We start from the raw sequence: 12110 nt of genomic DNA, 5'->3' as shown, positions 1-12110 counted from the left end.
AGCTCCAAAACCTGAGGAGAAAATGTGAAAGGAGTTAAAACTTGATGTGGATCCACATGCGCCGAGGAGTCAGTCAGTCACTCAATCAGCCAAAGCACCGCACTCCCTAAAGGCATGTTATCAACAAAAGCTGTGTGCAGGGTGAATGTAGCTCTAATCCTCCAATTAATTCTCATTCCCCTCAAATGGATGACCCCTGAGAGTTTTCTTGACACTTCTATTAAAAAGTAAAAATGAAACACAGCATGAAGGTGAAACGAGAGGGATCTCTCTCTTCTGGCCCATCATGATGGGAGGAAAGTTTTTTGGCAAGCGCTCCTCTTTCTTATTTTTTTCTTTTCCTCCTGTCATGCGTGAAAAGAGTTGGGGCCGAGTTGGCATTCGGAACAAAGTGTTTCTCTACAGCGGTAGGAGAATTTGGGGAAGGAATGGTAATTACGTTTCTGATGGGTCCTTATCAGTAGTTTATGCAAATGATCCGCATACTATCATTTGCTATTATCCTGTACAGACATTGCTTAGTATTACTGTCCTACCACTCAAGTTTATATGACATATGACTGAGCATTTAACAAAGTGTTAGCAGACATTTTTTTTGGATAAAATTACCATAGGGTGCACAGTATTACAAGGTAAAGTCTCAGTGGTCTATTTTTGGGCGAACAAAACTTCACGGTGGGGGGGGCCTGGAGAAAACACCCGCGGGCTCGGGGAGAACATGCAAACTCCACACAGGAAGAGCAGAAAGAGGTGGATTTGAACTCAGATCCCTGAACTGTGAAGAGGACGTGCAAACCACTGCTCCACCAAGGCGGCCTTAAGTAATAAAAGTGCCATTGAAATGAATGGGAAAAAACACCATTAGGAATGAATGGAGAATTTGGGAGTGGAAATTTTGACTTTTTGGCAAAACAGCGAATTTTTGGAATGACAAAAATAGAAGCTCACTTGGTGTGAATTTTTGGACTACACCGAAGTAGTCATGATGAGAATCGGTTGACAAATGTATGGGGAGTAATGTGTCAAAAAAGGGCGAGAAATAAAATATAATAGAAACAATTTTGCTTGCCACAAACATGGTCCAATATCCAGTAGTCGAAAACATGCAGCATTAACAATCATGCTTATGATCATAATAACAATGCTCAAATTTAAGTCATGGCACCACGTAATGGGATTTGAGAACATTGGTTGCGGATCGTAGTGTAAGTTCTGCCGTTACCCCCCATCTGCATTTGATGGCTTATCGATTTCAGTTCCGTCCTCCCCAAAAAAAAGTTGCTGTGCAATTTTTCATTCCACGCTTTCTCTTCGTATTTGACGCTGATGCTACTACAAGAATAGCATTGATATTCATTGGACAGTTGTTATGCATCACATTGTCATCAATAGCATATACACAGCCTTTTCTCAAAGGAAAACTAAACGGAGGTATGTAGAGTCAATATCACGCAGTAAAAACGGAACAGCTTAGTGTTGCAGTCTGGCTGTTTACTACTTGGAAGCGTGTGCGCTGGCGAGCTGACAAATTCAGGGGCTGTTGGATTAGGAGACTGGCACAGGAAATGGCTGTAGATGCTGGATGACTTCCAACAGACTACTATTGGAGTTGACTGACTGGAGCCCAGGGGGACAGTGTACTTGGCGGTTATTGTTTTGTTTTTTTTTTAAACTGCAGACCAGAGTTAAATACTGGTAAAGTGGGGGTCTATGGGTGGGCCGTGAAACGTTATGACAGATGCCTATTTTAGTTAGATTTTCAACGAGAAGTGTTTCCTGCTATGATCACGCAAGATGTAAAAAACACAAATGTAATTTATTTGTGATGCAGTTTAACAAAATCAGACTTATTTAATGATATACTGATGATTTAGATCAGTGGTTCTCAAATGAGAGTACGAGTACCAGTGGGGACACTTGAGGGAACTTCAGGGGGAAGTTGAGATTTTGAATAAAAATGGAAAAACAAGCAAAATTCTTTTAAAAATAATTATTGTATTGTTTCAGGAAAATATATGTTGATCAAACAAATTTTATGTTCAATGTCTAATGTAAAAAGCCACACATACTAAATTGTTGGACCCAACTTGTCATGTGCCACCTCTCGTTACCTGTCCATTTATTTTTGTGCACACATATTTTCTACAATAATCTCAAAAGAGGATACTAAGTTGAATATTTTTCTGTAGAAAAATATTTATTTATAATTATTTTATTAAAGATTTAAGTAAATATGTGTACTGCAGTAATATTTGTCTCAAATATGGAAAGTATAAATACTTTGCAAATCGGCTGCTGGGAAACCAAACCCGAGATCTTCAGGTAGTTATCTCTGTAGAAATTTCAAATTTTTCCTCAATAACTCAAAGCCAATCCCCGCGACATAATGCCGCTTTTGTGTTTTTTCTTAAAAATACCTCCACGTGTCTTTGGGCCACAATCGCATTTCCTCTTTCCTACCAATTGCGGAAAAGACACAAGATACAAGGCAAATCAAACTTTCAAGCAATACTCGGTTCATTTAGCAAGCGTTTATTTCACCGTTTCCCTATCTCTTCAACAAGTGGAGGAAGAAAGAAATTTAGGCGAACAGTTTATCACCAGCCAGCATACATGGTGTGAAGCTCACTAGAAGGGATTTAAAGCCACCGAAGGCTGGAGGGTAGTTCTGCTGGTGATCTACCTCTGTTTTAAATCAGAGCTCATGCTGGGACTACACAATGGGAAAGTGATAAATGAAAGGCAACAGTATGCTTGGAGATGTGACATAAATTCTTTTTTGCTGCTGTCGTGTAGGCTATATATTTTCGCAACTAATCTTGGTCCAGGTTGTAATATTTCTTTGGAATTACTGCCACTAGAGTTGGGGTGATGAACACGGGTATTATTTACACAAGGGAGGCAGCTTGTTTGAGTGCCGTGGCGCTAAATTCTTGAAGGGCAAGACTGTTTTTATCAGTGGTCACCAAAATGATGCCCAAGGACACGTATCAGCCCTTTAGGACCGCAGATTGTCATTTCCTGAAATGTTGAAAAGTAAAAACGTGTTCATAAAAAGTAGTACTTGTATTTTGTGTTTATTTATATGTGTATTTATATGTGTGTGTGTGTGTGTATATATATATATATATATATATATATATATATATATATATATATATATATATACACACACACACACACACACATACATATATACATATATATATATATACATATATATATATATATACATATATATACATATACATATATATATATATATATATATATATATATATATATATATATATATATATGTGTGTGTGTGTGTGTACATATATATACACACACATATATATATACATATATACACACACATATATATATATATATATATATATATATATATATATATATATATATATATATATATATATATATATATATATATACTGTATATAGTTTCTAAAGTATGTATTTCTTAGCTGAAAATAATGGGGCATCAATTTGGTATCCAAGTGTATATTTATGAACCAAAGACCTTGAAAAATCTACATTGTGAAACAAGTAATTAAATATAGCAAACATGGTGAAGTGTTATATTACAAAAATCAATCTATAATACGAATTTTAATATCAATATATTGGAGCAAAATAATTACAACAATTAAAAAAAAAACACACAAAAACTATTCATACTAAATCACAGGTATGGACAAATGAACATATTTTTTTCATGTTTGTTTGTTAGCTTCTAATAGGCCACAAGCAAGCATATACGCAGCAATAATGGCTGTTTGTTCTTAAACTATTGTTTTAATAACAAAATCCTTCCTTGACCTTGTTTTTTTCCCTCAGCATTATATCTTCTACGAAAATTACTTGAATTCAACTTCATTCAAATGATAGGGAACAAAATGTCACACTAATCAAATTGTAAGTGAAAGTAATAATGCAGCAGAAGATTTTCTCTACATAGCCATTTTTTTCTGTCATCCACTATATTTGGAAAGCATATCTACTCTGTCTTTATTTAGTCACCCCACAGTGATTCCAACTACCTGTTTAAAATGTTAATATAACAAATAAATAAATCATATTTCTTCATTAGAATTTTGCTGGCCACCTTCTAGGTTAAGCATGAAGTGATAGTTGAGCAATGTGGTTTATTTCTTGACTGATGAAACCGTCAAATTATAATTTTATACGGCTTTTATGGGCACTATGTTATTGTGAGCTATATACATATATAAAAAATGGAAACTAGATGGGGGTTTTTAACGACTAAACATGGTGGGTCACATTGACTTCGAACCCAATTAAAAAATAACAAAAATTCCTTCTTTAACTGTTATTAGCAAACATTTTTTACGTTGCTTTAGAAACTCGAAAATGCAAACTTTCCCCATTCTTAAAAACTAGTACGCTGTACTTTTAGTTGACATATTGCTTCTGCTGTATTGAGAGTTTCTCAAATACGTCTTTGACTTGGGGAAATGTTTCGTTACCAGCTGTTTAAAATAAGTCTGGAATTTTCTACCGACAAAAGTATAAAAGATAGGACTGATACAAAAGTAAACGAAGGCGAAATTTCGTGTAATGTGAAGTGCGTAGTTTCTTTTCCGCGCCTGCTCGCAATTCGGAGATTCATCGTGTATCAGCAGAACAATGTTGAACGGCGTCCAGCATATAAAAAACAGCAGCACGATAACGAATACCAACTTGACCGTTTTGAACTTGGTAAACAACTTTGATGATATGACGGTGACGGCGATTCTGAAATAGGAGTAAACAATAACCGCCAGGGGGAAAAGAAAGAAAACTATAAGCTGGACGTAAAACCAACATATTCTTATCTGTGATACATTTATGGAAGAAAAGTCTCCAGGATATTCTTGACAGTATGTGTTATTGTTAATGTAATTGGTAAAAGTCGTGTGGAGAATCATGGGCTTAATGCATGCCAAACTACTGAGCAACCACACCGCAAAGCAGGAAACGAACGCGTATCTTTGGTTCCTCATCCGAGAAGTCCCCAAGGAGTAAACCACAGCAAGGTGGCGGTCAAAGGTCAAAAGAGTAAGAAAAAGGACGGAACTGTAGAAGCCCAGATAGTAGACGGTCCCGACAATCTTGCACGTAACTTTTCCAAAGATCCAGTTTGAGAGCTGCATGTAGACTCCGAGAAACGGGAGACTGCTCATGAAGATCAGTGAGGATATGACCAGATTTAACAGCAAGATGTTGGTAACAGAAGTCACCTTCTCGAACCTGGAAAGACCAGATCAAAATCAGTGATGATGGACCATGATAAACATCTCATGTGGTTTGTCACACGTGCAAAAAATTGGACTCCAAAAACCTCAATTATTTTATGTCCTAGTTTTTGTATAATGTTCAACGGTGTTACGCTAACACAATGAAAAACTCACCGCATTTTTTGAACAATGAGCTACATAGGCGTAACTATAGGGCACAACGGGTCATAACATGCATCTGTTATCAGGTGCACCGGTTTTAAAGTGGGACAGTTATAAAACGCATTATTTATAAGAACTGTCTATAATGCACACCGTTTATTAGGTGCACCAGGTCATAAGGCGACATAACCTGGCAACATTTGATTTCTTTTTTTTTCTTGGTCCGTCATTCTTCAGACGCTGGTCTACTTCTGTCTGCACTCATACGGACTGTTTTTTCTGTTTTAGTACTTACACTTAAAGTTCGGTGGTACTAGAGTTGCACTGCAATTGAAACACAACATAGTAATATAAGTGTAACATGGAAAACAAAGCCAACTAAGGGGTTCAACCCCAAGCTATAATACAATATCATGTTTAAAGCAAAGGATTTGAGTGCAATTAGCAATTATGTCCACTGGACGGCATTGTCATGCTTTACAAACTCTCAAATGGTGGATGCTAGTTCTCATTTATAACCACCTGCCCAAAAAGTACAGTATAGAAGACAGTTTCAGTGACATTTGTGAAAAAAAATTCTAAATTTCATCTGTCACATACACTACAAGAGAAACAAAGTATTGCTGAGGTTGAATTGACTAAACAATGTCTTTACTTAGGGAATTAAAAAAAAAAAAACTTCTATCTTGCATTTCCCTGTCAATCAGAGAAAAAAAAATGCAAATTTACTCTGCATTCATTGGTTACTTGAAACGCATCTCCGAATGCTCTCATCAGCAAGAAACCTGAAACCAGGACTAAATCTCTGGTAAAGTCAGTTGTGTTAAAGCTGTAAATGACAAGTAGTGAATTGAACCAAACTAGTTCATTCACTCAACTGAATTTGATTGCAGATAAACATCAAAGTCAGTTGAAATATTCCAGGAGGAAAAAGGGGAGTGGCCGGCTGACGGACATCTCAGGTAATGTAAATCCACAGAGTGCCCACTTTTGTGAAAAGCCATCATCCACATAATTTGTTTTTAAAGCACACTCTTGATTATTTTTTAAGAAACGTGACCCTTATAGAAAAATAAGGTACAGATTTTTTTTTTTTTTCAATATGCTGCTACGATTATTTATTTGGTTATAAGCATGCCTGAAGCTAACTGCAGCCGTCACTGTTTTTGTAATCTTGGTTGGTGTCATGCATGACTATGAGCCTTTTCCAATTATCAGAAAATAAAAATGTAACCTTAAGATAGTGACTATTGCTGAATAAATAAAACCCAATGAAATGGAATGAAACAGCAATTATAAATTGGACAGTTTCATCCTCACGGTATTATTGTTGGTGGGATGTAATAGTTCGGATTTTGCCATTTTTTTCAAGGAGGTTTAAATATTACATTATTAAAGCTTGTGTTTTTATTGTAAAAAAAAAAAAGTTAAATTGCCAACATTTTGGGGTGTCTGGAATGGACTACCTTATTTTTCACCAGATTATAAATTGCCATTGCAGTGAACAGGTCTGTTTTGGAAATTTTCACCATATTGTCCACACTGCATTATAAAACGCATTTCCCGCACATTTTAAGGAAAAATGAGTACAACACATAATTCAAACTTTATTAAAATTATGGACTATACAGTGTACCAGATTATAAAAACAATGAGAGTCAAAGTGTGCCTTGTTGGCTGAAAATAAAAAACAGGAATTGGCTTTACATTGCTTAAGATTTTTTCATATTTGGTTTTACCTTTCTGGGTAACACCGATTTACAGTTGTTTTTGTTTTTTGTGTAATCTTACATTATAAATAACTTCCCTTTGAATCCCAAACGTTTTTCGCGAGCAAATTTGTTCCTGTCGGGCGTTTAGTTGCCAAGGTGTTTCGCATTACATTGATCCTTGAAGTCTATCCAACGTGGGTAAACGCAAGCATTTGTGAAAGCTGGAAAATTAATGAGCCCAGGCAAAAAAAAAAATTGATCGTAGCAAATACAGTCATTTATAAGGTCCTGGAGGGGCAAAATAAAACACTAAAAACAGACACTGAACGGGCACATCAAGAAAGACAGCAGCATTTAATGGCAGAACCACAGTGAGCGCTGACATCAGTAACAAACCCCGGGGTGAAGCCACAGTTTTGTAATCTACTGCTATCACAAAAGACTCCATGAAGTCAAGTACATAGACTGCACCAGAATATAGAAATAACTTGTCCTCGGCAAGAATAATGACTCCAGAAATGAGCCTGGAAAATTATAGGCAAAGGTTTTTTTTAAATGGGCGAATGAGTGAAGAAAATTTACCATAGGTATCGTGAACGCCGGGAAAGGAAGTCTCGGTTTACGATCCAAAGAAGTCAGGTAATTGGTTTATTATTTGCTTAAAATAAGGATAACGTGAGTAATCTGCAGCAAATAACTGAAAAAGGCTGTTGCGAAAGCCGGGAAAAGTGTCACTGAAATATCACATGCTTGGTGTCTTTTCACAGTGTCTACTGTGATTGTTATTACCGTAATTATCCATGTACAAGTCTTTTTTTTCTCCCTAATCTTCAACCCCCATATTGTGTGGGTCGACGTATACCCGCATAACTCAAAACAGACCAACATTAATTCGACTGTGAAAATAGTCATGTTGTTTTCAAAGGTTAAAATTATATATAATTTGATATAATATATATCCGATTTAGCGTGTTTGCACTTTCAAATGCACTTTCATCAAGCGACACCTTATTGCCTCTTTGTTGCCAACGATGAGGCTGCACTATGGATTTTGACACACTATGAAAAGGAAAAGATGGCTTAAATTGCCCTTGGGGGTGTGCTTGAACAACCTGGCATTAATGTTGGCAGGTGAGGGAAAAACCTTCCACGCACCACACTCATCACTTGGTTGAAGAACGTCCCAAGTAAGATGATCAGCAAATCATCTCGGAAGCCTTACGGTTCGAACAAATTGGACTGGTCCGAAGATGACCACTCGTGGAAGAGTAACGAGGATGTTTGCGCAAACAACGAGCAGGAAGGATCGGGATTTAAATGGGAGGAGCTTATTTGGCGTATCAGATAGTGATGATGGGCTTTTAGATTAATTCCTATTCAACTGCGTCAGAAAATAAAGCATTGAAACTTCTAATTGTTTTATTGTTGCAACATTAGTCTCAGCATTTACATCTGTGCTCGGGTACATTGCCTTGCACTTGTCTCGTTTTCGGCCCACCTTCTCCCCTCCATAACCACAACAGTATGTTATTCGATTTTTGATGAAAAAATGCATCTAAAAGTACCAGAATTTGCTCATTTTAATACCACACACCATGTGTTTTGATTGGACAGTCATGATATGTGAAACCACTAAAGTCAAGAGTAGACTTATACTCGCATTTTTTTCAAATTCGGAGAAATGAAAAAACACGGAGAAATACGGTAGCTTTATTCATTATTTTGCTACAGTGTATTTCAAGTCTGTTTTGCTGACCTAAATACGTAGTCTTTCTTTTGTAAAATTCGTATGCGGTACATACTTGAAAATAAGAGTTGAACCGTTAAACTCCCGATTCCAATTATAGCACTTCATTTTTCCTCAATTGGATGCTTCAAGACACCATTAATCAACAATCAACTCCACACAATTGAACACATTCTTAACGATCAATTAATCGATTATTATGCCCACCCCTGGTGTTAACGAGCCATGTTACCGCCGCAATCATCCATTTTATGTGTGACATGAAGCCTTCAGACTGCTTAAATGTCTTTCACTTTCCAGAGTCCTGAAATAATGAGAGATTTTATACAAGGAGCCCTTGGATTCTTTTGTTCCTAAAGTAGCGACGCACCCTGAATTTGAATATTGCGCCATATTTTTTGGAGCATGACGAGAGCGCCGGATTATGAAGCAAAATCTCAATTAAAAAGGTCGGTTTTGGAAATGTCAAACTTATAAGGCATCCTAGGCTATAAGGCGCACCCGTTTATTAGGCTCGCCGGTTATAAACTGCATCGAGTTATAAATTGCATTAGGTTACAAGGCACATTATAAGGCGCACGAGGTTATAACTTGCATTATAAGGCGGACCAGATTATACGGGTTGTGGGTTTATTAGGTGAAACATACATAGTTAGCTTAGCAAACAATTCAGACATTATTCAACTTCTACTTAAACTCTTCTAATATTCCATTGTTGGTAATATGTTATCATTTTTAGAGAGGTGCTAAGTATATTATACGGTTGAGAAGACGACTTATCGAACAAAAGCATCTCCAGGTTTATAGGAAGTAGTTGATTTTTAAAAGGGTATGATGGTTTTACGGTAAAAAATCTGTTCCTCGAAACTCAATGACGATTTTGTGAATCACTTTAATTATCCTTCAGTTTGATGCAGCAAGGAAAGGACATACTCTAGGTCATTGCACTGTGTTTGTATGTCTTTTAGATAAGATAATTACAAGGGCAAACTTCAGCTTTGAGGGGTAATTCTGAATAACATATATAGACCACCACCGTTATGGCTAACACTCGTCACTTATGTCAGATGTAATGAGAGTAAAATGCTAAAATGTGGAGTGGTCCAGTCCAAGGTAAGGCCTTTATACTTGACATTTGCTTATCTTATTTGATCTAATTAGGAGATATTTTTGTCATATTTTTTGCGCACACGAGAATACATAAACTGCTACGTTGCTGTTCAATAACTAGCCCATTGAAATGCATTAGTGGAAATTATACTTTGAGAAGCAGCAATGGACACCTCTATGAGTGACACCATGAACCTAGCTGGTAAACAAACATATGCAAAACCACTTCTACTGCAATACATCAATGTTGAGATCTGGGTATGAGATATCATATATATTCATCACTGAGGTAGATGCAATATACGTCTTGAAATGCAAACTAAAATTTAACCTCCAGCTTCAAGTGGCCTTTCATCAAGGCTTTTGTGAGGTATTTGCTTGTACCCCTCAACCTCAGATTTTAGTATTCCCTGCAAATGTTTTCTTTGATTTCAAAAGGCTGAATGGAGAACAGTGCTAGAGATGTTGAACAAGATGGAGGGTGACCTTCAGTTTTCTTCACGTGATTGAAAATGTAGCCAAAGAGCATGAATATTTTGGAGGTTTAGACTTAGGGGTCCACTCACCGATAGATGATGATCAAGACAAGGCCATTGCCGAAAAGACTGAAGAGAAACATGAAGTAGTAAAGAATAGACAGCTGAGCTCCTACGTAGTTGTCAACATCCTGATCACATGGTGCAACAAGTGTGGCCGCTTCATCGCTGTAATTATCGTAGTCGTAATCATACGTTGTCGTTTCCATCTTCACCTTCACTGTAAGAAGTAATAAAAAAAAAAAATATATCAAAAGGAGGGAGCAAATCACGAGTTCTACCAAACGCCGCTTGAAAACAAATAACCTTCAGGGGACCTCTTGCGAAAAAGGCATACATTTGTTTGAATGAATATCATGCTAACTAGAGCTGACTTACCGTCTGGCCTTGTCCTTGTTGTCTGACTCGGAGGACTCCAGCGAAGCAGCGAGCTGACTCACAGTGACTTCAAGTCACCCTATGATAAATCAGACGGCAAGGGGAAGCAAGTATCCGAGAATAATGCAGATTTTTTTTGTACATGCCTGTGTGTGACTGTTGTTTTGTTTTTGAAACTCAAATACAATTGTTGGAAGTGTGTATGTGTATATATATATATATATATATATATATATATATATATATATATATATATATATATATATATATATATATATATATATATAAGTTTCATGTTATTCTAAGGTATTCAACTAGTACTCTGACTACTATAATCTATCTAGCTATCTAATACAGCTAGCTACTGAAATTTGCTACTCATCTATTTTAGGTAGTTACTTAAATTAGCTACTCATCTATCTATCTATCTATCTATCTATCTATCTATCTATCTATCTATCTATCTATCTATCTATCTATCTATCTATCTATCTATCATAGCTAGCTAATGAAATTAGCTACTTATCTAAGATAGCTAGCTAATGAAATTTGCTACTCATCTATCTATATATCTATCTATCTCTCTAAGATAGTGTGCTAATGAAATTAGCTACTTATGTATCTAAGATAGCTAGCTAATGAAATTAGCTACTCATCTATCTATCTATCTATCTATCTATCTATCTATCTATCTATCTATCTATCTATCTATCTATCTATCTATCTAATCTGTCTGTCCATCTAATTTGTTGAAGATAGGTAGCTCAAAAGCTACCAGCTAGCTAGGGAGCTCACCAATTATCAAGCTAGCCGCCTAGCTGCTAAAATTAGCTCCACGTCTTAGTGATTTGCAACTTTTTGTCATAGCGATTGACAAATATGACCCACTTGACTTATATAATTCTCAAAATATGTTGAGTGTATGGAAAAATATCGTCATTTTGTAAGCCCGCCATTTTGAAGCATTAAATGTGCATTGTTTTTATCTCTGTTAATACATAACTGATATAATATAAGAATTCTGCGATTAGCTGGCAACCAGTTCAGTGTGTCCCCCGCCTACTGCCCGAAGCCAGCTGAGATAGGCGCCAGCAAGCCTGCGGACCCTTGTGAGCATAAGCGGCTCTTGAAAATAGATGGATGTTTGTGTGGAAGAGTTTTTTTGAACACAATATCATATAAAACACATTTATTTAAAACACACAGTGATACATATCTTCCAAAT

General features: G+C 36.4%; 1 protein-coding gene across 1 annotated transcript; it reads right to left on the bottom strand.

Moving 5' to 3' along the window:
* Window positions 1-3748: 3748 nt before the first annotated feature.
* Window positions 3749-10919, bottom strand: LOC148407907 (C-C chemokine receptor type 3-like). The gene is made up of 3 exons (XM_088402041.1): window positions 10886-10919; window positions 10538-10727; window positions 3749-5253 (listed from the first exon to the last, which is right to left on the bottom strand). Exons 2-3 carry the CDS (start codon window positions 10714-10716, stop codon window positions 4401-4403), a joined length of 1032 nt encoding a protein of 343 aa, XP_088258167.1. The 5' UTR covers window positions 10717-10727; window positions 10886-10919; the 3' UTR covers window positions 3749-4400.
* Between the last annotated feature and the right edge of the window lie 1191 nt (window positions 10920-12110).

Source organism: Hippichthys cyanospilos, chromosome 19 (assembly GCF_059441005.1).
Source record: "Hippichthys cyanospilos isolate Australia breed blue-spotted pipefish chromosome 19, RoL_Hcya_1.0, whole genome shotgun sequence".
Taxonomy (NCBI): Eukaryota; Metazoa; Chordata; class Actinopteri; order Syngnathiformes; family Syngnathidae; genus Hippichthys; species Hippichthys cyanospilos.
The sequence above is the reverse complement of the archived record's forward strand: the minus strand, read 5'-3'. Positions and strand labels throughout refer to the sequence as shown.

Excerpts from the sequence above, each read along its gene's own strand:
- LOC148407907 (XM_088402041.1), bottom strand. The coding sequence starts at position 10,716 with ATGGAAACGACAACGTATGATTACGACTACGATAATTACAGCGATGAA. Across the intron at positions 5,254-10,537 it reads GTCTTGATCATCATCTATCG|GTTCGAGAAGGTGACTTCTG; the intron begins GTGAGTGGACCC and ends TGGTCTTTCCAG.